Source organism: Ruditapes philippinarum, unplaced genomic scaffold, assembly GCF_026571515.1.
Source record: "Ruditapes philippinarum isolate M1 unplaced genomic scaffold, ASM2657151v2 ctg3993_1_1_1_1, whole genome shotgun sequence".
NCBI lineage: Eukaryota > Metazoa > Mollusca > Bivalvia > Venerida > Veneridae > Ruditapes > Ruditapes philippinarum.
The window spans coordinates 39,343-65,121 of NW_026855898.1; the positions used below are offsets into that span (position 1 = coordinate 39,343).

The 25,779-nt window shown below is 32.0% G+C and overlaps 1 protein-coding gene across 1 annotated transcript; it reads left to right on the plus strand.

Moving 5' to 3' along the window:
* Window positions 1–477: 477 nt before the first annotated feature.
* LOC132744763 (uncharacterized) lies at window positions 478–25,062 on the plus strand. Its single transcript, XM_060733545.1, has 2 exons — window positions 478–671; window positions 23,188–25,062. The coding sequence occupies exon 2, from the start codon at window positions 23,190–23,192 to the stop codon at window positions 24,927–24,929; it is 1,740 nt and encodes a 579-aa protein (XP_060589528.1). The 5' UTR covers window positions 478–671; window positions 23,188–23,189; the 3' UTR covers window positions 24,930–25,062.
* Window positions 25,063–25,779: the final 717 nt, after the last annotated feature.

The following is a 25,779-nucleotide window of genomic DNA, read 5'->3' on the forward strand; positions in this document are numbered from 1 at the left end:
ACATGTTATTCTAAAGAGAATTATAGTTAAAAAGGTATTAAAAATGTATAATAAATTATCTGACAGTATACATGTTTTTTTTTCTTTTTCTTTTTTTCTTTTGTGAATTGAAATACCTTCTTTTTACACGAGTGAGCAGTTTCATACGACTTGAGTCTCGATCGCTATATAATATTCTATATTTTTTTCTTAAAATAATAAATCAGCCGTTAAAGACGTCTGAGACAAGTTATATATGTTAGTCTTAAAATAAATTTATATTTAATGTTTATTGATAATTAATGAATACCCTTAAAAAGACTTCATTTATTTGAGATCACAAATTAAATTTTATTAATAAATGAATAGTAAAATCATACATATATACTATTTTATGAGTTTAATTTACATTTTACAAAACTATAATGCTTCATTGCCATGGCTACACATATTTGAACAGTTTTGCCTAGGCTTATTCTACCGATGCTGTAAGCCAATACTTAGACGTTGTACACTGGATAGATGAATCCTTTAAGCTAGTGACGAGCAATGGAAATTATAGCCCTCCATAAATTTTCAATATCACTTTTAGAGACGCAGAACGCACCACAGGCAAACTAAATGTGAAACAAATAAATTGGAATATACATTGGAACCGTCTAAGGGTTAATGGAAAGTAGATAGTTACCAAGGTATTTTTAAAGCAAATTTTATAATAACCATAATTTTTACATCTGATTAGAAATTGTTTTAAATTTTGCGGGTTATAACATTTTATTGAAATTAATATTAAAATAATTGTTTGAATGATTTATAAACTATGGTAGATATTGAGATATTAAAAGTGACCAGCATGGATTCTGATCAGACTGCGCGGATAAAGTATGTTCCAAAATATAAGCAGATAGTATTTGTATTTTAAACAATTTCAAAAATTTATTATTTTGTTATTTTGCTAACTTTGCGATTCGGACATAGAGAACAATCTATTTTATCAATATAATTATAATAATAATATGACGACAAAAATAGATATATATTATTATTGTTCCTTCTTAAACCTTTTTGCATTGCTTATTATATTGTTTTTTTACCAACATTTAAAAAAAAACTTTGTAGAAATTTGCTATAACCTAATGTTCAATTCAAAGCTGTGTGCATCCAGATCAGCCAAAAAGCATAAAAAATCAGCATTTCGAAAAAATTGTACTTAGAATTAAGGAAAGTATAAATATTTATAATTTAATTAAATAAATGATGTACATGTATTATGAAATCAATGACTGATATTGCAGTATTTGTTTTTATATTTCTACAGCGTGTTTAACGCCGTAAGGGCTCGTATATTTTCATGTTTCGACCTATATCTGGTACATTGTAAACATTGATTAAAAGTGCCGTTTGCAGAGTGTGTAAAGTACCCTTTTTGTTCAGTTGACAATATTTTACTGTTTAATACATTTTCAAAAAAAAATCATGAATATAAGCAATAATTTTGTGGCATCCTGCTTTAAAATAAAGATATCATATTAAACAAAAATAAAAATATACATAATTCCAATTTCCTTTCAAGATAGGTTCAGAAACAACGTTTTAAGAAATGATTGAATTAAAAAATACAACAATGCCTTTGAACAAAGACTAGTTTTCAACTTTTTTTTTATATATATGGTTTGGGAAAATATAAAAAAATCAACTGTATGTACATGATTCACAAGCTGTCAATAACTGAAAGCTAGTTAAAACCGGATTTTCATAAAATGACAGCAGATATGAAATAATTTCTAATTTTTGTGTGTTTACCTTTAACGCATGAGACCATAAAGGCAGAAATGAACTGCAAGGAAAACCACATTTAATATTTTGTGTCTTTACCTTTAACATATGAAACCACAAAGCCATAAGTGTAATAATTATTTGTAATACCGCATTTAATAATGTTACATTGTACTAGGCTAGCTTAACCGGCGATTGTGCCAAGTTTCTAGGCTTTTTTTCTAATAGGCGATAATGCTAGAAGCTACGGACTTCCAATTACACAACACAACTTCTATACTATGTTTACATAAAAGTTTGAAATTCCCTTTGCTGTATGACCTTTTGCCAATTATATGTTTATTGAAGAACAAAAATTATTCAAGTCTCACATACCCATTGCCTTGTTTCAAAATACGTTTACCGAAAAAGAAAAGGATAGAATATAAGCAAATTTGTAGGATATGTGGTGTTATATAATGAAATTTTCGTGTAATATTCATAAAACAATTTTGTCTTAATATTGGAATATTGTTTGTTAGTTTCATATTGTGTTATTCAAGCCGGCCTACTTTACAAGTTATGACATTTAGTGTATTGCTTATTAGAGATACGTGATATTTAATGAAAGTATCATATTTCTTTAATACTAAGATGTTTGTTAATTTCATATTGTGTTATTCAGGGTGGCCTTATTTACAAGTTATAACATCTAGTGTATTGCTTATCAGAGACACATGATATTTTCATCATACTTTATTCAAACATTTAAATGTAATTTAACATTTGTCTTGGATTGCAATATTGAAAGTGTTAAATTAGAAATTGCACAAAGTGTAAAATACGTGACTGTTGTATTGTCATTTTAAAGAGGATAAGTTGAAATATCATGTTCATTTACCATTTATCAAAGTCAGGCGCAGACATTGAATTAAGAAATAATGAAATATTAATAGACAAATAATAAATATTTAGTTTAGCGAGTATTCAAGTATGAACTTTAAATTGTATGCGTCCATTCTGGCTTTTGTTTTCCAACCTATACACGGATACTCAAAAAAAAACTACTAAATTCAAATAATGTTATATTTTTTTTATTTGAAACTAGTTAGCCAGCTGTTTTTAAAGATAAGTTATTTGTCATTTGAACATAGGGTTTAGAAATTAAAGCACAAAAAGAGAAAGAAATAACAAAGAACGTGTGCCGCATTTGAGAAATCAATATTAACCATTCTAGTTTCCCTATTAAACATAGAAGAAGTACCGAAAAGTACACACATATGCAGTAAATTCATTGTTGGCTAACTTCATGTAGATATGTCACGTATCTATTAAGATACAACGCTGAAAATAAGTTCGAACACAAATCAGGCACAGTTAAGCTTGATATCAGGTCCGGCAGCATTTATTTGTTGATGTCTTGTTAGAATTGAAATTATATATATCCAAAGCAGAGATTTTTATTAAAATCACGGTGTTTCGTTCGGATATCACTTAGTCTATATGATATAATTACTCGCATCTGAGCTCCAAACATTGATTTTATTAAGCGATAAAATCACTGTTGATGTTAAAGCATTTCTTAATTTTTCAAATTATCTCACTTTATTCGTATAAGAAAGCGACAATAAGGAAAAAGCGAAGTTAATCCAATAAAAAGATTTAAAACCTAGACGCTCCATTACTTACACCAACTTCATTTTTGTACGTGCAACATATTTAAAACAAAAACAAAAAAGAAACAAATAAAAAACATTAACAATATGAAATCACAAACACATAAAAAATCTTTTTACATGTACCTCACACTGTTTACCTTACCACATTAGACAAATACACATAAAGAAGAAAAATGTGTTGTAAGATACACTTTAAAACAATGTGTTTGTCAAATACAATTTCCTGGTTTCCATGGTTACCGTCAAAGCTATATATCCGTTAACACGACATATCACGGATCTTTAACAGATTTTTTTTTAAAAAAGAAACGTCGAGTGTAAACAGGATGTTTTACTTGTCTTGTGCTAATACATTTCAGTTCTCTTTTGACATGTTTTAGAAAATAGCAAAAATAATTGATGACAAATTGCCTACCAAAACTGAATCGTCAGTTACTTTCACTCCATCAAAGTTCTTAAGAAAGTGAGTGTGCTGAAAAGAATTGTAAAACAGTAATTGATTATACAATGTAAGGCCTACTGTAAATAGTTTAAATAAAAGTTTCCGTCGTACAATAAAATTTTTTCTTTAAATCTTATTTTAGAGAAGCTATCCAAACGTGTTGTATGCGTTCCTGAACTTTGGTTTACTTAGATCATCGTTCTTTACTAAAAAAAACACATTACAAGCCTAGAGAATAAATTACGGGTGATTTTAAAATGAAAAAAATACAGAAAATTTAAAATTTTGTCAAAAGAGGGTGAAACTTCAGGGTGATTTAAAAAAGTAGGGTTTTTTACCTTGTTGTGTAACAAAAAAAAAACCAACATTACCGTGTTATTCAAGTATTCAAGAGTTATATTTCTACTTTGCTTGTCAATTATATATAAATGATTTATAAATATAAATGTATAACCACATTTAACCGTATGTTGTCCTAAAGAAGGAAGAGTGTCGTAGGGCTAGAATTTCGTGGGCTCTAATCCTTATAGTTGCATGATTCTTTTGTCTTCCATATTTCACACTGGAACGATTATGACAACCAAGTAGCAGTAAACTGGCGTGTCTTAAAACGTACGTCTAGGCCAACCTAGTAGACCTAGTAGTTTTGTTCATAAAAAGGAAAACAAAAGATACAATACACGCTACGGTAACTAATGTGGTTATTTCGTGGTAAGTAATCGTATAAAAACGTACAAAAATCGAAGCTGAACTTAAATCGCGGTTAGATTCAATCCTGTTAAAGCAGCTTGTTAAGAAGCAGTACCTAAACACCTTAAATAAGCTATACAAGTACTTGCCTAAATATTTAATATTTTTTATAACAGTTCATTTTGCAAACTTAAATAAAGTCTGTAAAACTTCACATTCACATTTCATGGCATAAAAAAGTAACACTGAGACCCTTACAATTTTCAAGATTAACTGGAGAACTTTGTTTCTATCAGTTTAAAAGACTATCGCTTTGTAAATATTATAAATACATGTATATGCGGGTAATTAATATCGCATTTGACATCAAATTGGATATAATTGCGGCATTTGCATCGTTCCTTGAAAGTATAATAGTTCTAAATGAGATAAGTATATAGGTAAAAGACATTTATATCTTTTCTAAATATAGCATCTTTAAGTATTTTATGCCAATCTCAAATTCAATATTTAAAAATTCTTTGTATTTTAAGCGTCACACAGACTTTTTTTAATAATTTCTTTAAACTTGAAGCAAGTACCACAATTTGACTAAGTTGGAGAAAAAAAAAGATATTTCTTGCCTTTTTATCTTTCAATAATTTTGTTAAAATAAAACATTCATTTGATTTTAAAACTTAAAATCTTTGCCAGTTTCAGTTCTAAGGTATTATAAACACTTATTTTCAAAATATCAGGTTATGTCTCTTTGTTCTTCAATATTCATAAAAGTATATTGTTTTAACTGATCGTTAATATTCTAATTTGCATTACATATTTCATGCGTTGCATTACGAAACCTCATTAATTATTTCTAAAAAAGTCTTTCAGATACATTGTTACAATTACTATCTGTAAAAAGATAGTATCTAGCTCCTAAACACTTTTTCACGAAAAGGATAAAAACAGTACATAGAGAACACTGTAAATTTTAGCATCAAGTCAGGAAAGGAAATTCGTTTTCACAGACCTTCAGATAAACCATAAAGCATCGCGCTAAAACATTTTAGGACATTCATTTAATACCGCCTATTGCCTGAGAATCTTCAATATCTCTTTTATTAGCGATACGAAATTGCCATATGTGAAACGGTAAACGGAAAAAGGGATCGAATAAGCGTACACTTTGCATATTTAGCCCCGCCTATAAATAAAGCACGAATTTCTTATAAAGCGTTATCATCATGATTAAAATAGACTATAAATCTGTGGAAATGATCAGTGTTACTGTATGTAAGTGCATATGCTTAATCCCCCTAATAAATATACACGAATGTCTTATAAAAATGGAAAAAGGCTTTAAAGTGTTAAGTCGTGCAATAATGGTGCTTTCATTCATATGCCAAATGATTTAATCAGCATATGAACCTATGTGAGGATATCAAGTTAGATGACTAAAGGATCATCTGAATATACATACAATGTATAGTTTTGTTCATATGAAAAATATATTAGGAATCACATTATAAGAGGACCAAGTTTATACTATATAGTTTTCATTGAACAGATACAACGCGATCACGTAAGATGACCATGTACATATACTATACTTTTCATTGAACAGATATCAGCGGGTCACGTACTTGATGACCAGGGGATCATCTACTTGTACACATAAAATAATTTTCATTGAACTGATATCATTGGATCACGTAGGTGACCAGGCGATCATCTAGATATACACGTCCTCTTTCTTATTATGGAAGGGATATAAGGGGATAACGTAAGATGACCAGGGGATCATATAATTTTACATATGCTATAGTTTTTATTGATCAGAAATAAGGGGATCACGTAAGATGACCAGGGGATCGTCTAGATGTGCATACAGTATAAGATTCATTGAACAGATATCAGGGGATCACGTAAGATGACCAGGGGATCATTTAGATGTACATATACTATAGTATTCATTGAGCAGATATAAGGGGATCACATAAGATGACCAGGGGATCATCTACATGTACATATACTCTTTCTAATTATGGAACGGATATATGGAGATCACGAAAGATGACAAGGGGATCAACCATATTTACATTTACTATAGTATCCATTGAATAGAAATAAAGGGATCACGTAAAATGACAAGGGGATCGTCTATATGTACATATACTATAGCATTCATTGAACAGAAATAAAGTGATCACGTGAGATGAGCAGGGGATCATCTACATGTACATTTATTCTTTCTTATTATGGAACAGATATATGGGTATCATGTAAGCAGACAAAGGGATCATCTAGATGTGCACATACTATAATATTCATTGTACAGAAATAAAGGGATACCGATCACGTTAGATGACAAGGGTATCATCAACATGTAAATTTATTCTTTCTTATTACGGAACAGATATATGGGTATCATGTAAGCTGACCAGGGGATCATCTATATGTACACATACTTTAGTATTCATTGAACAGATATAATGAGATAACGTAATATAACAAGTGGGTCATCTAGATTTACATAAACTATAGTTTTCATTGAACAGATATCAGGTGATCACGTAAGTTGACCAGGGAATCATCTTAATGTACATATACCGTACTTTTCATTGAACAGATATAAGGGGATCACGTAAGATGACCAGTGGGCTATCTATATGTACATATACTATATTTTGCATTGAACAGATATAAGTGGATCATGTAAGATGACCAGGGCTTCATCTAATTTTACATATGCTATAGTTTTTATTGAACAGAAATAATTAAGGGGATCACGTAAGATGACCAGGGGATCGTCTAAATGTGCATATAGTATAAGATTCATTGAACAGATATCAGGGGATCACGTAAGATGACGACCAGGGGATTATCTACATGTATCTACTCTTTCTAATGATGGAAAGGATATATGGAGATCACGAAAGATGACAAGGGGATCAACTTTATTTACATTTACTATAGTATCCATTGAACAGAAATGAAGGGGTCACGAAAATGAGCAGGGGATCATCTACATGTACATTTATTCTTTCTTATTATGGAACACATATATGGTTATCATGTAAGCTGTCAAGGGGATCATCTAAATGTACATGAACTCTTTCTTATTATGGAAGGGATATAAGGGGATAACGTAAGATGACCAGGGGATCATCTAATTTTACATATGCTATAGTTTCATTGAATAGAAATAAGGGGATCTTGTAAGATGACAAGGGGATCATCTTGATGTGCATATACTGTAAGAATCATTAAACAGATATAAGGGGATCACATAAGATGACCAGGGGATCATCTACATGTACATATACTCTTTCTAATTATGGAACGGATATATGGAGATCACGAAAGATGACAACGGGTTCAACTATATCAAAATTTACTATAGTATCCATTGAACAGAAATAAAGGGATCCCATTAGATGACCAGGGGGTCATTTAGATGTACTTATATGCTTTCATATTTTGGAGCAGATAAATGGGGATAATTTTAGCTGACCAGAACAGAAATAAGGGGATCACGTAAGATGACCAGGGGATCGTCTATATGTGCATATAGTATAAGATTCATTGAACAGATATCAGGGGATCACGTAAGATGACCAGGGGATTATCTACATGTATGTACTCTTTCTAATTATGGAAAGGATATATGGAGATCACGAAAGATGACAAGGGGATCAACTATATTTACATTTACTATAGTATCCATTGAACAGAAATAAAAGGATAACGAAAATGAGCAGGGGATCATCTACATGTACATTTATTCTTTCTTATTATGGAACACATATATGGTTATCATGTAAGCTGTCAAGGGGATCATCTAAATGTACATGAACTCTTTCTTATTATGGAAGGAATATAAGGGGATAACGTAAGATGACCAGGGGATCATCTAATTTTACATATGCTATAGTTTCATTGAATAGAAATAAGGGGATCTTGTAAGATGACAAGGGGATCATCTAGATGTGCATATACTGTAAGAATCATTGAACAGATATAAGGGGATCACATAAGATGACCAGGGGATCATCTACATGTACATATACTCTTTCTAATTATGGAACGGATATATAGAAATCACGAAAGATGACAACGGGTTAAACTATATCAAAATTTACTATAGTATCCATTGAACAGAACTAAAGGGATCACGTTAGATGACCAGGGGGTCATTTAGATGTACTTATATGCTTTCATATTTTGGAGCAGATAAATGGAGATAATTTTAGCTGACCAGGGGATCATTCAGATTTACATATACTATAGTATTCATTAAAAAGATCTAAGGAGATCACGTAAGATGACAAAGGGATCGTCTATATTACATATACTATAGCATTCATTGAACAGAAATAAAGGGATCACGTGAGAAGAGCAGGGGATCATCTACATGTACATTTATTCTTTCACGAAAGATGACAAGGTGATCAACAGATCTAAGGAGATCACGTAAGATGACAAAGGGATCGTCTATATGTACATATACTATAGTTTTCATTGAACAGAAATAAAGGGATCACGTGAGATGAGCAGGGGATCATCTACATGTACATTTATTGTTTCTTATTATGGAACAGATATGTGAGTACCATGTAATCGGACCAGGGGATAATTTAGATGTACACATTCTATAGTATTCATTGAACAGATAAAAGGAGATCACGTAATATGGCAAGTGGGTCATCAAGATGTACATATACTCTTTCTAATTATTAAACGGATACATGGAGATCACGAAAGATGACAAGGGGATCAACTATATTTACATGTACTATAGTATCCATTGAATAGAAATAAAGGGATCACGGAAGATGACAAGGGGGTCATTTACCTGTACATATATTCTTTCATATGTTGGAACAAATATATGGGGATAATGGAAGCTGACCAGGGGATCATCTAGATGTACACATTCTATAGTATTCATTGAACAGATGACAAGGGGATCATCTAGATGTACATATACGAAGGTTGTTCGAAAAGTAATAGGACTGAGAGTCTTGCATATTCATATTCCATCCAATTTAAAATACTTTCATATGTATAGGGATCGTAAAATGTTTTTCTACAATGTATGCATAAGTTTATTTCATTTATTGTGATAAAAGCGCGTTTCCTGTGATATTGAATAACCATGGTAACACGCACCGGCGCAGCACATAAAAATAGTTATTGAAGCTATGTTGTACTTCTAATTAATTCATATATAATTATACTCCGTTTGTCCATATATTCCACCAACAAATTTTTTCTTATTTAAGTGACATTATATATCTAAATTTGACGTCATTCAGGCATGAAATGGCATAATTATTTAGTTTTGAACAGCTGGCGGTAAATGTAGAAATGTGGCACTCAGTAACAAACAGAAATTCGTGTTATCGTTAAATTGTGCCAACGAATTGGCAATATTCTTTCAGATACATACAAAATGATAAAATTAAGAAAGGAAAATTATCCTGCCATCAGGACACTCGTTTTCAGCTGGTACAATCAATTTAAAAACGGCGAATTCAAAATCTCTTACAGGAAATTGTGAGAATGAAAGCGGAACATTGTGACGTTAATTGCAAAAACGCTGTAAATAGATCGACGGTAAACGGCACGCGGACTGTCCGGCACTCTTTTTGTCTGCTTCGCGTCTACTTAAGTTTTCACCAAAGGATTGTATATAAAACCATTCTATCAAACACTATTTCATTGTCTCTCATTGGATATACTTGGTTTAAATAAATTGATATAATAATGATTAACGGTAATGATTAGTAGTATTTTCCCCCAATTTTATTTTAATAGATGCTACTTTTCAATTATACATATTGTTATTTAACTTTATATAATCATATTGATTTAAAAACGTATGATGTGAAAAATAGTAACATAAATCAATTTTGCATAATTTAGCATTAAAAGTCCATGCTTGTTGATTTCCCAGTTTACTTAAAATATTCGAGAAAAGTGGAGAATGGCCAACGATCGGGCATTTTTCTTGGAGAGTTGAACGAAATTGTGATCGGTTTCTTTCTCGCTATATTTCCACATATGAGACCTGATCATATGAACATGATTCAATCACCTAGAACACTAGGAAGAATACTTTCAGGATGGATGACACTTGTTATATTTTGCATTTAGTTAACGACGTCATGAACGTCATTTACTGTATTGTCAGCGTGCGCCGAGTTTCGTACCCCTTGTCATTTGAAAAATTCAAAGAATTGTTATTTGTAAACATTTTGTATTGTTTTTTTTCACTGTATATAGAGATCATGTTCCGATATGTGTGTCTTGTAATATTATGTACGTAAATAAACAAGTGTGAACAGTAGAGCTGCAGTCCTATTACTTTTTGAACAACCCTCGAACAATAGTATTCATTGAACAGCAATAAGGGAATCACGTAAGATGACCAGGGGATCATCTAGATGTACACATACTATAGTATTCATTGAACAGAAATAAGGGATCACGTAATATGAGAATGGGATCATCTAGATGTACATATACTATAGTATTCATTGAAAAGAAATAAGGGGATCACGTAAGATGGCAAGGGTATCATCTAGATGTACATATACTATAGTATTCATTGAACATAAATAAGGGGATCACATAAGATGACCAGCGGATCATATAGATGAACACATAGTATAGTTTTCACTGAACAGAAAGAAATAAGGAGATCAGGTAAGTCGGCCATCTATGTGTACATACTCTTTTTCATTATGGAACAGATATGAGGGCATCGCGTAAAAGGATCAGGTTATCATCTTGATGTGCATAATTATACTATAGCTTTCATTGAACAGAAGTAAGGGGATCACGTAAGATAACCAGGTGATCATCTAGATGTATAGATACTATTTGCGTCCGTGGACAAGTGGTTAAGGTCGTTGACTTCAAACTACTTGCCCCTCACTGCTTTGGGTTCGAATCCCGACAGGGACTTTGGATTCTTTCATGTGATGAAGCTATCCAGCTTGCTTACGGAACGTCGGTGGTTCTTATCAGGTACCCGTTCGTGCCTGAAATAAAGCACGGAAGGGTACCTGAGGTCGCCCACAACCAGTAAAGCTGGAACGTCGCGATAATCTTACGTGATCCACTTATTTCTGCTCAATGAAAACTATAGTACTTATATGTACATTTAGATGATCCTCTCATCATTTTACGTGATCCCCTCATATATGTTCCTTAATATAAAAGAGTATATGAACATCTACATGATCCCCTTGTATTCTTACGTGATTCCTATATTTCTGTTCAATGAAAACTATAGTATTTGTACATCTACTCTAGATGATCCCATCATATCTGTTCCAAAATGAAAAAGAAAATGTACATCTACATGATATCCATGTAATCTAACGTGATCCCCTTATTTCTGTTCAATGAAAACTATAGTATATGTACATCTAAATGATCCCCTGGTCATTTTACGTGATCCCCTTATTGCTGTACAATGAATACTATAGTATGTGCACATCTAGACGATACCCTGGTCATTTTAAGTGATCCCCTAACATATGTTCCATAATGAAAAAGAGTATGTACCTCTATATGATCTCCTGGTAGTATATGTACATGTAGATGATCCCCTTGTCACCTTACGTGATCCCCTTATTTCTTTCAATGAATACTATAGTATATATACATCTAGATGATCCCCTTGTCACCTTACGTGATCCCCTTTATTTCTGTTGCAATAATACTATAAAAGTGTCATATGTACATCTAGATGATCCCTTTGTCATCTAACGTGACCCCCTATTATAATGTATCTGTTCCAATAAAAACTATAGAATATGTACATCTACATGATCCCCTTCTCATTTTACGCGATCCCCTCATATCTGTTCCAGAATGAAAAAAGTATGTACACATAGATGATCCCCTGGTCGTCTTATCTGATCTCCTTATTTCTTTCTGTTTAATGAAAACTAAAGTATGTGTTCATCTATATGATCCGCTGGTCATCATAAGTGATCCCCTTATTTCTTTTCAATGAATACTATAGTATATGTACATCTAGATGATCCCCTTGTCACCTTACGTGATCCACTTATTTCTTTTCAATGAATACTATAGTATATATACATCTAGATGATCCCCTTGTCACCTTACGTGATCCCCTTATTTCTGTTCAATGAATACTATAGTATATGTACATCTAGATGATACTATTGTCATCTTACGTGATCCTTTTATTTCTTTTCAATGAATACTATACAGGTAGTATATGTACATCTAGATGATACCATTGTCATCTTACGTGATCCCTTTATTTCTGTTCAATGAAGTCTATAGTATATGTACACCTACATGATCCCCTTGTCATTTTACGCGATCCCCTCATATATGTTCCATAATGAAAAAGAGTATGTACCTCTATATGATCTCCTGGTAGTATATGTACATGTAGATGATCCCCTTGTCACCTTACGTGATCCCCTTATTTCTTTTCAATGAATACTATAGTATATATACATCTAGATGATCCCCTTGTCACCTTACGTGATCCCCTTATTTCTGTTCAATGAATACTATAGTATATGTACATCTAGATGATACCATTGTCATCTAACGTGATCCCCCTTTATTAAATGTATCTGTTCCATAATGAAAAATAGAATATGTACATCTACATGATCCCCTTGTCATTTTACGCGATCCCCTCATATCTGTTTCAGAATGAAAAAGAGTATGTACACATAGATGATCCCCTTGTCGTCTTATCTGATCTCCTTATTTCTTTCTGTTTAATGAAAACTAAAGTATGTGTTCATCTATATGATCCGCTGGTCATCATAAGTGATCCCCTTATTTCTTTTCAATGAATACTATAGTATATGTACATCTAGATGATCCCCTTGTCACCTTACGTGATCCCCTTATTTCTGTTCAATGAATACTATTGTATATGTACATCTAGATAATACTATTGTCATCTTACGTGATCCCCTTATTTCTGTTCAATGAATACTATAGTATATGTACATCTAGATGATCCCCTTGTCACCTTACGTGATCCCCTTATTTCTGTTCAATGAATACTATAGTATATGTACATCTAGATGAGCCCCTTGTCACCTCACGTGATCCCCTCATTTCTGTTCAATGAATACTATAGTATATGTACATCTAGATGATACCATTGTCATCTTACGTGATCCCCTTATTTCTGTTCAATGAATACTATAGTATATGTACATCTAGATGATCCCCTTGTCACCTTACGTGATCCCCTTATTTCTGTTCAATGAATACTATAGTATATGTACATCTAGATGATACCATTGTCATCTTACGTGATCCCCTTATTTCGGTTCAATGAAGTCTATAGAATATGTACATCTACATGATCCCCTTGTCATTTTACGCGATACCCTCATAGCTGTTCAAAAATGAAAAAGAGTATGTACATCTATATGATCTCCTGGTAGTATATGTATATGTAGATGATTCCCTTGTCACCTTACGTGATCCCCTTATTTCTTTTCAATGAATACTATAGTATATGTACATCTAGATGATACTATTGTCATCTTACGTGATCCCCTTATTTCTGTTCAATGAATACTATAGTATATGTACATCTAGATGATCCCCTTGTCACCTTACGTGATCCCCTTATTTCTGTTCAATGAATACTATAGTATATGTACATCTCGATGATACCATTGTCATCTTACGTGATCCCCTTATTTCTTTTCAATGAATACTATAGTATATGTACATCTCGATGATACCATTGTCATCTTACGTGATCCCTTTATTTCTGTTCAATGAAGTCGATAGTATATGTACATCTACATGATCCCCTTGTCATTTTACGCGATACCCTCATATATGTTCCATAATGAAAAAGAGTATGTACATCTATATGATCTCCTGGTAGTATATGTACATGTAGATGATCCCCTTGTCACCTTACGTGATCCCCTTATTTCTTTTCAATGAATACTATAGTATATGTACATCTAGATGATCCCCTTGTCACCTTACGTGATCCCCTTATTTCTGTTCAATGAATACTATAGTATATGTACATGTAGATGATACCATTGTCATCTTACGTGATCCCTTTATTTCTGTTCAATGAAGTCTATAGTATATGTACATCTACATGATCCCCTTGTCATTTTACGCGATCCCCTCATATATGTTCCATAATGAAAAAGAGTATGTACATCTGTATGATCTCCTGGTAGTATATGTACATGTAGATGATCCCCTTGTCACCTTATGGATCCCCTTATTTCTTTTCAATGAATACTATAGTATATGTACATCTAGATGATCCCCTTGTCACCTTACGTGATCCCTTTATTTATGTTCAATGAATACTATAGTATATGTACATCTAGATGATACCATTGTCATCTTACGTGATCCCTTTCTTATTTTCAATGAATACTATAGTATATGTACATCTAGATGATACCATTGTCATCTTACGTGATCCCTTTATTTCTGTTCAATGAAGTCTATAGTATATGTACATCTACATGATCCCCTTGTCATTTTACGCGATCCCCTCATATATGTTCCATAATGAAAAAGAGTATGTACATCTATATTATCTCCTGGTAGTATATGTACATGTAGATGATCCCCTTGTCACCTTACGTGATCCCCTTATTTCTTTTCAATGAATACTATAGTATATATACATCTAGATGATCCCCTTCTCACCTTACGTGATCCCCTTATTTCTGTTCAATGAATACTATAGTATATGTACATCTAGATGATACCATTGTCATCTTATGTGATCCCTTTATTTCTGTTCAATGAAGTCTATAGTATATGTACATCTACATGATCCCCTTGTCATTTTACGTAATACCCTCATAGCTGTTCCATAATGAAAAAGAGTATGTACATCTATATGATCTCCTGGTCATTGTAAGTGAGCCCCTTATTTCTTTCTGTTCAATTAAAACTATATTAAATGTACATCTACATGATCCCCTTGTCATCTACGTGATCCCCTTATCATCTTACGTGATACCTTTATTTATTTTCAATGAATACTATAGTATATGTACATCTAGATATTCCCCTTGTATTCTTACATGATCTCCTTACATCTGTTCCATAATAAAAAAATAGTTTATGTACATATAGATGATCCCCTTGTCATTTATTTGATCCCCTCATATATGTTCCAGAATGAAAAAGAGTATATACATCTAAATGTCACCTGGTCATCTTACGTGATCCCCTGATTTCTGTTCAATAAAAACTATAGTATATGTACATCTAGATGATCCCTTGGTCTTTTTATTTGATCCCCTTACATCTGATATGTAATGAAAAAAAGTTTATGTACATCCAGATGATCTTGTAATCTTACGTGATCCCCTTATTTCTGTTCCACGAAAACTATAGTATATGTACATCTAGATAATCCCCTGGGCATCTTACGAGTTACCCTTATATCTGTTCCATAATAAAAATGTTTATATGTATTTTCCTCACATATGTTCTTTAAGAACTACAGTGTTTATACACCTTAAAGACCAGATGACCCTTCTTCATATATATTCCATCACTACTAATGTATATTTACATCTAGATGATTCCCTGCTCATCTTACATTAACCTCTCATGCATCTTCTATAAAAACTAGTATATGTTCATGCAGATGATCTCTTGGTCCTCTTATAATGTGATTACTCATATATCTTTCATGAACATAAGTATACATTGTGTACAAGTGCATTCAGATGATCCTATAATCATCTTACTTGATATCCTAACAAAGGTTCATCTGCTGATTAAATTATTAGGCATATGAATGAAAAACCATTATTCTACAGTTGTATGTCCTGAAGTTTAAAGCCTGTTTCCATTTTCTAGACATATGCATAAATTTATTAGGAGGATTAAGCATATGCACTTACATACAGTAACACTGATAATTTCCACTGATTTTTAGTCTATTTTAATCATGATGATAACGCTTTATAAGAAATTCGTGCTTTATTTATAGGCGGGGCTAAATATGCAAAGTGCACTCTTACTCGGTCCCTTTTACCGTTTACCATGTGAAACGTACGCCATACGTGATCACTTAAAAGTGGATTTTTCTTCTTAATGGAAAGTAAGGGATATTATACGGTATTCTATTTGTTCACTTTGTCACTGTGGCAATGATTAAACATATTTGTAGGATTTATTCTCGTAATTCTTTTTGTACACAACGGCAGCCAATAAATGCTTGCAATGGGTATGTAATTTAAGGACTGTATTGTATTTATTTTATAAATTGCATTGGGATTAAAATCCGCACATTTTCAGAAATGTTAAATCCACATACAGTTTAACAAAATTTAAATGTCAATATAAATAACAAATAGCATTTGAATTTAAAATTTCATATGCGAATTTCAAAATACCACTCAGTTATTTCGTTCATATAAGATGCGTACCATGTACCTGTATGTTTATTTAGCTATTAGCTTTAATTTCTTTGACTTTGATTTGTGTCCATTTTCCTTAAAATAGAGATACACTTTCGGCTAAATCAACCAACCATTGTTTTTTCTTTCTTTTTCTTATTGCAAATTTATTTCTGTTAGTTAAATTATAATTTAGAAATTATCGTAGATATGCACATTTTGTTGTTGTGGGCGTTCTGTTTGGATTCATTTTTTGTAGTTTTATTTTCGTGAAAATTGCCATGATTATTAGGGATAAATGTTGATAGTAAATTTAGTATGTTTAACCTTTATAGATAAAAAAATGGAAAACTTGAAGAACGGTTACCACGGTAAAATTAGAAATAAGAAGGCTATGTTTGATTTAGCTGTTCACAGCTATAGTCAGAATGTAAAACAAAGTTCATTAATAAAAACTCTCACTTGCATTTAATACCAATTCAAGTAATATTTTACAGGCTTTTTGCAGGCTCGGATTAATTGAGGTTTTAACATATATCGGGATTTTATTTTCAATACATCGTCACCGTAATAATACTAAATGATGAATAATAATATTTTGTTCTAGGACATTTTATTTTCTTCTTTATAAATATATTCTATACCGGAGGAAGTATCTTACTTTTGCCAAGAGCATCAATATATAATTCTTTCGTGGTTTTCTGTTATGTTTGATACCAAATGATATTAACATAATCATTCATTGTATAGCAGACCTTTCATAATAGACTTATACATTATTTATTTATTAATGGAAGATTTTCAAATAGAAAGACATCGCAATGTGATTGTACACGAGGGGTTATCACGAGTCTGTCAGTGTCATGTATTTATCTTTTTTTCCACGAGACAACCACGTGACATGGTTGTGATTCACAGAATGATTTATGTTCATTGTATGTTTTTTCCTGTTATAATACATATTGAGTAGCAAATGTATCCGAATGAGCATTAATTTGATGCCTGTATTGTTTTAAAGTTCTGTATCACAGTTTGCATCAAAGGAAACGATATTTTATTCCACAGGATACTGTTAAAAGCTTTCCGGTCTCGAATGAAGAAGGATCAGTGTTTTTAATGGAATACATAATGTTGTTTCAATTCCTAACATGTATGTTCTCTTGAGGATTGTTTGATGTGAAAACCTATATGGTTGTTACGCGGCAAAAATTGACTTAAAATGGCGACATACTAAATGTTAACATAAGCGCGCTCGCTTTACATAGCGGAATGTTATTTTATTTTTTTCCTTCCGAAGCGAAATACTTAAAAAGATGAAATTTATTTATGGGGAATGCTTGCTTAACATAACATAATGGTACATATGTTCTAAGCGGAAAGTAAAATGTTTGATAAAAACGAATGCTAACTTGACATAAAGAAACACCAAACATTTACGCAACCATAGTGCTTATTCTGCTAAATTTAATGGAAACTGTAACCTAAAACATGCAAAACATTGCAGCCGGTGGGGTTGTCGCGTTTTGTTTCTATTCCAGATAGACGCAATGAACTTAGAGCTTTCATAAAAAATTGAGACCTTTTTTAATTATTGTGTGATGGATTAGCCTACCGTAGACATATTTTCCATAAGAATTTCAAATATTGATGAACACAAACTCAGAAATGTATCAATTGGATTGTAATTTAAAAAAAGGGAAAGAAAATGCTGAAAAAGGTCTAAGTGATTTAGTATGAACATTCATACAGTGAAATTAATATTTTGTTCTAGAGCATTTTATTACCGCAATAACATATCAGATCATGTACCGCATACTTGCCAGTAACATCCGTATATAATTCATACTTGGTTTGTTAAGTCTGATTCTAAATATTATCAACGTAATTAATTATTGTATCACAGACCTTCCATTGTAGACCAATTCACTTTCACTAGTGAAAGGTATACACTATCGGTGCTTTTTTAAATCCATAAAAAACATTGACAAAATAGAAAAATAATTGTAGTAACAATAACTTGAATAATAACTTCTATTTATTGAGAACATTATTAATGTATCATAGGCGCTGTCCTCAATGCAATTCAAGCAATTTTGTCGGACAACACTCAGCTGTCATATATATATATATATATGCACCTGCAATAGAACAGTTGTTCACAATGAAATCAAATGTAATAAGATGTTGTTTTCCTATATAAATATTAAACGACATTGGGCGTATAATTGAATGCACATGATCACTAGTCCAAGCGTTTGCTATTTTTTCTGTTATCTTGGTTTCGTCCAATCCAATGCAATAATTTTATTGAAACTTCTTTTGTATATTAATAAGATGATAAGCATAACATAGGTTTAGGCTTCCTAAGGTCATGACCGAGGTCACATATCGTCTTTTATGATCCAAAATTAGATATTTATCATATCGAGTATATTATTTAATGACTTTTTCAATATGTGTTATGAATAATACTTTGTTAGTACTTTAATTTGTAGAATAGACTAATGGTCCATTATGAAAATTACACTGCCAACTTTCACAATCGGTTCGTACAATTAACATATCATGTTATCATTTTTTTATGTTTTAAATACATGGATAAATAAGTTTTAAAATATGCCTTTTGATTCAGTTGTATATTCAGGCTTATCACTTATGTAAAAAAGTAGAATAGGAAACCAAAAGAAAGCTTCATAACTCTATTTAGAACTTTGTTTTGTGACAATGGTTGGTCAAATCTAAAAGCAATTATGATAAAAAAACACAAGTATCAGGCACATATTATAAATTCTTCTCTTCCCTTATTAAAAGATCATTTTTGGTAAGTCGAACTAACTCATTCGGGCGTACATTGCCCGAATATGTGGTACTCTTCTTGAAGAAATTCATTTTCATAAAACAATATGGCATTATATAATGGTGAGTTATCAGCAGCTACTTACTTTTTGTAAATTCAAGAAGTATTGTTACATATTTATGACGCATGTGAAGCAAAGATCACGTCTCTTAATTGCACTGAAATCTTGACATATGTAATTTCAGTATTGTTATGACCTGTAATCAATTGAAACTTGAGGTTCTTTAGAATAATACTGAGTCAATGGCATTTTACGTATTTGTTTTGATGAAATTTGAATCAGATCCGAATCGTATTCACGTAATTTATCAGACTTACACGCATTTATCTAACGGCTCTGTTTACTTCATTTGCTTTTAAGGTCAGTATTTTCAATTGATCGAAGTGATCTTATTACCAAATGTAAATCATTTAGTTCCCCAACTGCTTTATGATTTACGAATTCTGAAACAGTTAAATTGTAAAAACTTTAAGAGTTTAAGACCATATGTAATTACAAACTTATTATCGTGGATAACGTAGTAACATTTTTTGAAATCAAGACAAGGCATGATGAAAAGCTTCAAACCGTACAATTATAACATACTTCTTTCTGGTCCTATAATTATAGATTCTATAACACTCAGCGTTAAAGATTCAATTCCGCTTAAGCTGTTGCTATTGAGTTATCAAACCTTGTTAAACTAGGATTTTAAAAATTTTGTTTTTAATTTCATTAAATTTAAGCGTATCGTTTTCAAAAAAATTACATACTTGAAAGGTTGCAACCCACGTTATACGTCAACCATGTGATATATCCTACTTAATTATTTAGCTAACTTTTATCTCACCATAATGTTAAAATATTGAATTCTGCTCAGCCGGTGTCTGGGACGTGGAACGGAGCTTGTACGTTCTAGTACCGTCCATGAATAGAATCAGTCAAAACTTGCTTGCACATATTTCAATTGTGCCGTTTTTGGCGTTCCTTACGGATTTTGTTTTTGTCTATTTTTCATCCAGACATGAGAAGGTCTGAACTGAATACTTAATTCCCATGAATTATTGCCGTTCCGTTTTCAAATCTAGACTATTTGTTGAGAACGAAAGAAATGTGTAATGCTTTTGTATCATTGCGATAAACAGATAATTGTCGGCTCTAAAGCGAGATAATTATATTTTATCAAATTTTTATACAGTATATAGACAGTTTCTGAAGAATATATTGTTGTCCCATAAGCATGATAAGTAAAGGTTTAATCTGCTATTTAATAGTAGTAAGATGTAGACGAAGTTATCTATCAATGCCACATGTAATCCCTAGATAATATGAAACTCTTAACATTCTGGAGTTTTCAGAAAAGCATAATTGAATAAATGTCAAGATATAGAATATAGAGTCAAAGTCAGAGTGTATAAAGGGAAAATCGTGTTTGGTTACAATTATTTTGTTTCATTTTATTACGCTGTGTTTCTTATTTTATCTATATTAAATTACCAGTTTTATTTCTACATGAAAGTTAAGTACCGCACCTGCAACATTTTTTTCTTTTCTTTTTTCTCTATTTCAAACCAGATCAAATTGTTCTGAACCTCATTTTAACGTTATTTTACGTATTACATATTTACGTATTACATTTTACAAAAGATTATCATGGTACTAAACAGTTCGTTAAAACAAATTGTGTTTACCGTCAGAGACCTAATGATCTGGCGTTATTTCATATAACATCATATGGGTAATCAAAGTACGATTAACATTGATGTAGCTTTTTTTTGAATGTTTAGACTCAATCTATGAAAATTTAAAGTGTTCTTAGATTATGCACTAGGATGAGTAACATTTAAAAAGTATACCCACGGGAATTTGTAAGATATTAAGAAAGATGTTATTATTTACACTCAATTTGACATGAAACTCATGTTTGAGGCGCAAGTATTTTGACAAAGAAGAAAACAATTTATTAATAAATGAACAAAATTGCAAAGAACTGAGCTCCAACACAATTCAATTCTACGAACATACGACTGTTGTTAAATACTTTCCGTTTTTGCACTATCATATTCCATTTGATACAAAAAAACGTTAATATATCAACACATTTATTAGTTTTATCATTACGAATTAAACTTTGTTTTATCTAAATCTCTGAATTAGGCCATTCTTTGGCATTCATTCGTTTAATGAGAAAAATACTGACAATTTAAAACCTTATTAATAGCTTTTATATATAACGACATGAGTACAATTCCTTTTATCATTAGGATAACTTCGGTATTTTATTCGTTAATTAGAAAAGCCAAAGCTAAAATTATACCCTAGTAACGAATAATACTTCATTTATTTAAGTTAAAGTACATTCTGGATTAAAAATGGTTTGAATTTGTGCACGATATGACTAAGTAATGTGGTTGATAGAGCCGTTAAAACCCAAACAAACTTCCAGATATAACATAAATTAGCTTTTTTTCTCTCTCATCGCCCGTGATTTCAATGTAAGATGTTTAGAATAAACGGACACATCTAGCGATATTTCCTATTACATTTGACAAATAAGCTGTCAGCTCTCCTGGATTTCCCTGATATTAGTTAATGAGGAATTTTCAATGTTCACTAAATAAATTATACCGGATATCAATTCCAAAAATCTATTAAAAGGGAGCAAAAGTATACTTTTAGGACACTGATCATTATTTTCTAGAAATCTTAAGGATATACGCTGTTTTTTCGAAAGGAGATTTCACATATATCTAATCACGCATTTTCAAACAAAGCTATTTTACGTACTTAGTTATAAGACCAAATAACGGTTTAAAACATGTTTCAACTTTGCATATAAATTATTACCTATTTAAACAGCATTTTTAAACACTGTTTTTATCGACAATTCGTGTTGATTCAAATACAAAGTGCAAATGTACTTGCTTTATCATATGCCTGTAGACATGGTAGATATCTATGAACAGACTCAATCAAAGCGAGCCTGCAACATTTTACAATTTTGCCGTGTTGGGCTTTCTTTAGGGATTCGGTTTTTCACTATTTCTTACAATACACGCAAATCATGAAGCGCTTATACGATGTACCGGAAAGAAACACCCATATTATGTAAGTTACAAAACGGTACATTGTATGGACGTGCCGACTGGTTCCCATTCAGGATGTGCATTACGTGATATTTGGAAACGGGAAAGAATGTTACTGAGTGCATGGCCTCTTTTGCAAAGCTGTTGTAATCAACATTCATTTATACATTGTATTTTACTTTAAAAGCCTTCCTTACCTGTGTTACGAATAACATACAAGTTCAGTAAAATGCAACTCTTTTCTTCTTCAATAAAACATTTTGTATTTATTTCTATGAATTACCTACGATTTATCTTTTTCTATTTCAGAAATGCTAGAGGAAGTAGTCATGCATAACGAGACGAAAAATGGCGAACATCTTTTTGAAAATGACAAAGATTTTCCCTCAATCATTGTCATCACCTGCATGCTTTCTTGCTTCAGTGTCATTGGAACAACTGGCAATGCGTTTGTTTTATATGTGTTTTCACGGAAAAAGGACAAGAATACGTCAACCATCTTTATTCTTGCACTAGCATCCATCGATTTTGTGACGTGTCTATTTCTTATTCCGTTTACAATAGTTGTCGAATTTATGTATAAACGAATCAACAGCGATGTTATGTGCAAAGTATATCAATTTTTTATAACTTCGCACATGCCATTTAGCGCCTTTATAATGGTTGCCATAGCTTTTGACAGATACTTCTGCATTTGCCGGCCTTGGATGAAGTTCCTTGATTTAAAATTCGCGAAGCGGATTATTTTGTCTCTTTTGATTTTCTCATTATCGCTGGGACTTATCACAAGCCTCGCATATGGTGTGTACCACAGAAATCCGACAGTTTTGAAAAATGTTACATTTGAACAAGTGAACATCTCCTTTGAAGCCAATTATTCAAATTCAAACGAACCAAAGAAACATTTAACGAACAACCCACACAAGTTTTACAATTGCTCTGCTGAACGTTTGATCAAGTGCAAAAGTTCGATCTCAAAATACTTAGTTAGCGATGTCATTGGCGAAATTAATCAAACCGCAAGATCACCTCATAGTCAAACGGATTTTGTTTTCACAGGATTTTGTTATCCAAATGAAATTATACTCAGTAAAGAATTCCGGAGAGTTTACCAGACATTTTACGCCTCCTTATTCTTGATTGCCTTTATAATAGTATTTATCTTATACGCTCTCATATACAGATCGATACTAGTGAGGAGATCTAAGAAGTTGCAATCTTCCTTAAGTTATAAATACTCAAATGGAAAGAAATCTGCCTTGCTAACCTGCATGTTTCCTCGACAAGATAATCCACCTGAACAAGTACAAATGGTTCCTTGTAATTCAAATCTAAACAATCAGAAACGAGGGAGTAGGCTAACGGGATCAGACTCCTCACTGGAGCCTATGTCAACTGCGACATGCCTAACGTCAACACATGGACATAGTAATGCAGAAATACAGACAGAAGGTGATTGCATGATAAGAAAAGAAAGCAGCAAAAGTTTATCATTTAGCAACAAGAAACTTTCGGATGAGGTTATAAAGGAGGAAAGTGAAAACAGTTCGTCTGCTGAAGGTGTTACTTCAAAAATAAAGATAACACCAAATGACCTGAATTTACCAATTACCGCAAATAAAAAGCCCAAAAAACGTCCGAAAAGAAACAGACGGTTTTTGATAAGCCTTGGAAAGAAAGGTGACACTTCAAAGAATATCAATAAACGCGTCATAGTAACAGACGTTGAGAATGGATCAGTTGCTCAACCAGATAATTATAAAGTGACAACATATAACATTTGCCGAAAAGACACAAGAAAATCTGTTCGTGAAAAACACAGGTTGGCAAATATAAAAACCGCAGGGATTCTTTTCATTGTGACTATTGTTTTTATAATAGCATTTTTGCCGGCGTGGCTGATGGCAACGAAACTGATCCCACCAAACATGATTGTGTTTTACACATACTTTATATATAATGTTGCAAATCCAGTTATTTATGCATTTTTCAATCAGGCTTTCCAACAAGAGATGAAAACAGTTCTCAAATGTTCTGGAAATGGCTACTAACAGTTATGGTAATACGATGCATGTCGAGATCGAAACAAGCTAGACTAAGTGGCAAGTTAATACGGAATTTAGTTCGCATTTCAACAATATTAGTGCGTTTCATTTTTTTGTACAATTATTTAAAAAATATGAAGGTAGGATTGCGATCAATGAACGCAATTGAACTATTACGATATAAATGCATTTCTGTTCGGTTTGTTGTTAATTGTTAACGCAATCAAAATTTATTTGATTTTTTTGCATGTTTCTTTTTTGGTCTCTCAATTCTTGACATTGCTCATGTTATGTATTTAGATAGTCTGTTTCGAAGAAAAAAGTCGAGCTTTTATGGTCACTGCATCGTTGTTGCTTCGTTGTCGGCGACTTTAGCATAGCCCATTATTCAAAGATAATAACGTGCCACTAAAACATTGAATGCTGGTTTATCATGACAAGGTGCATTGTCAGACAAGGGGTATCATTCTGACAGTATATTCTAGAGTTACGCCCCTTTTTAATTGATAAAGTTTGTCCAAATTGCCTATCAAATAGAATGACTTTAGAACTGTTAAAAAAATCAACATAAAACTTGGATTTCTTGTTAATAATGACAATGCACAGTAGTTGTTACGCAATTGGCATCAATCTGACAGTTAAATGTTTGAAGTCATTTCCATTTTTAGGTTAGAATATTTGTTGACATTGCCTAATACAAAAAGATACTATCAACATAAAACCTTGAATAAATAATTGATTATTGTGACGCTGCACAGTTGTAAGAGAATGACATTACTATGAAATCCTTTTTATGAGTTATGACCCTAAACTTACACTATTTCTCAATTTTGATTAATTGTAACAGGCGAGCGTT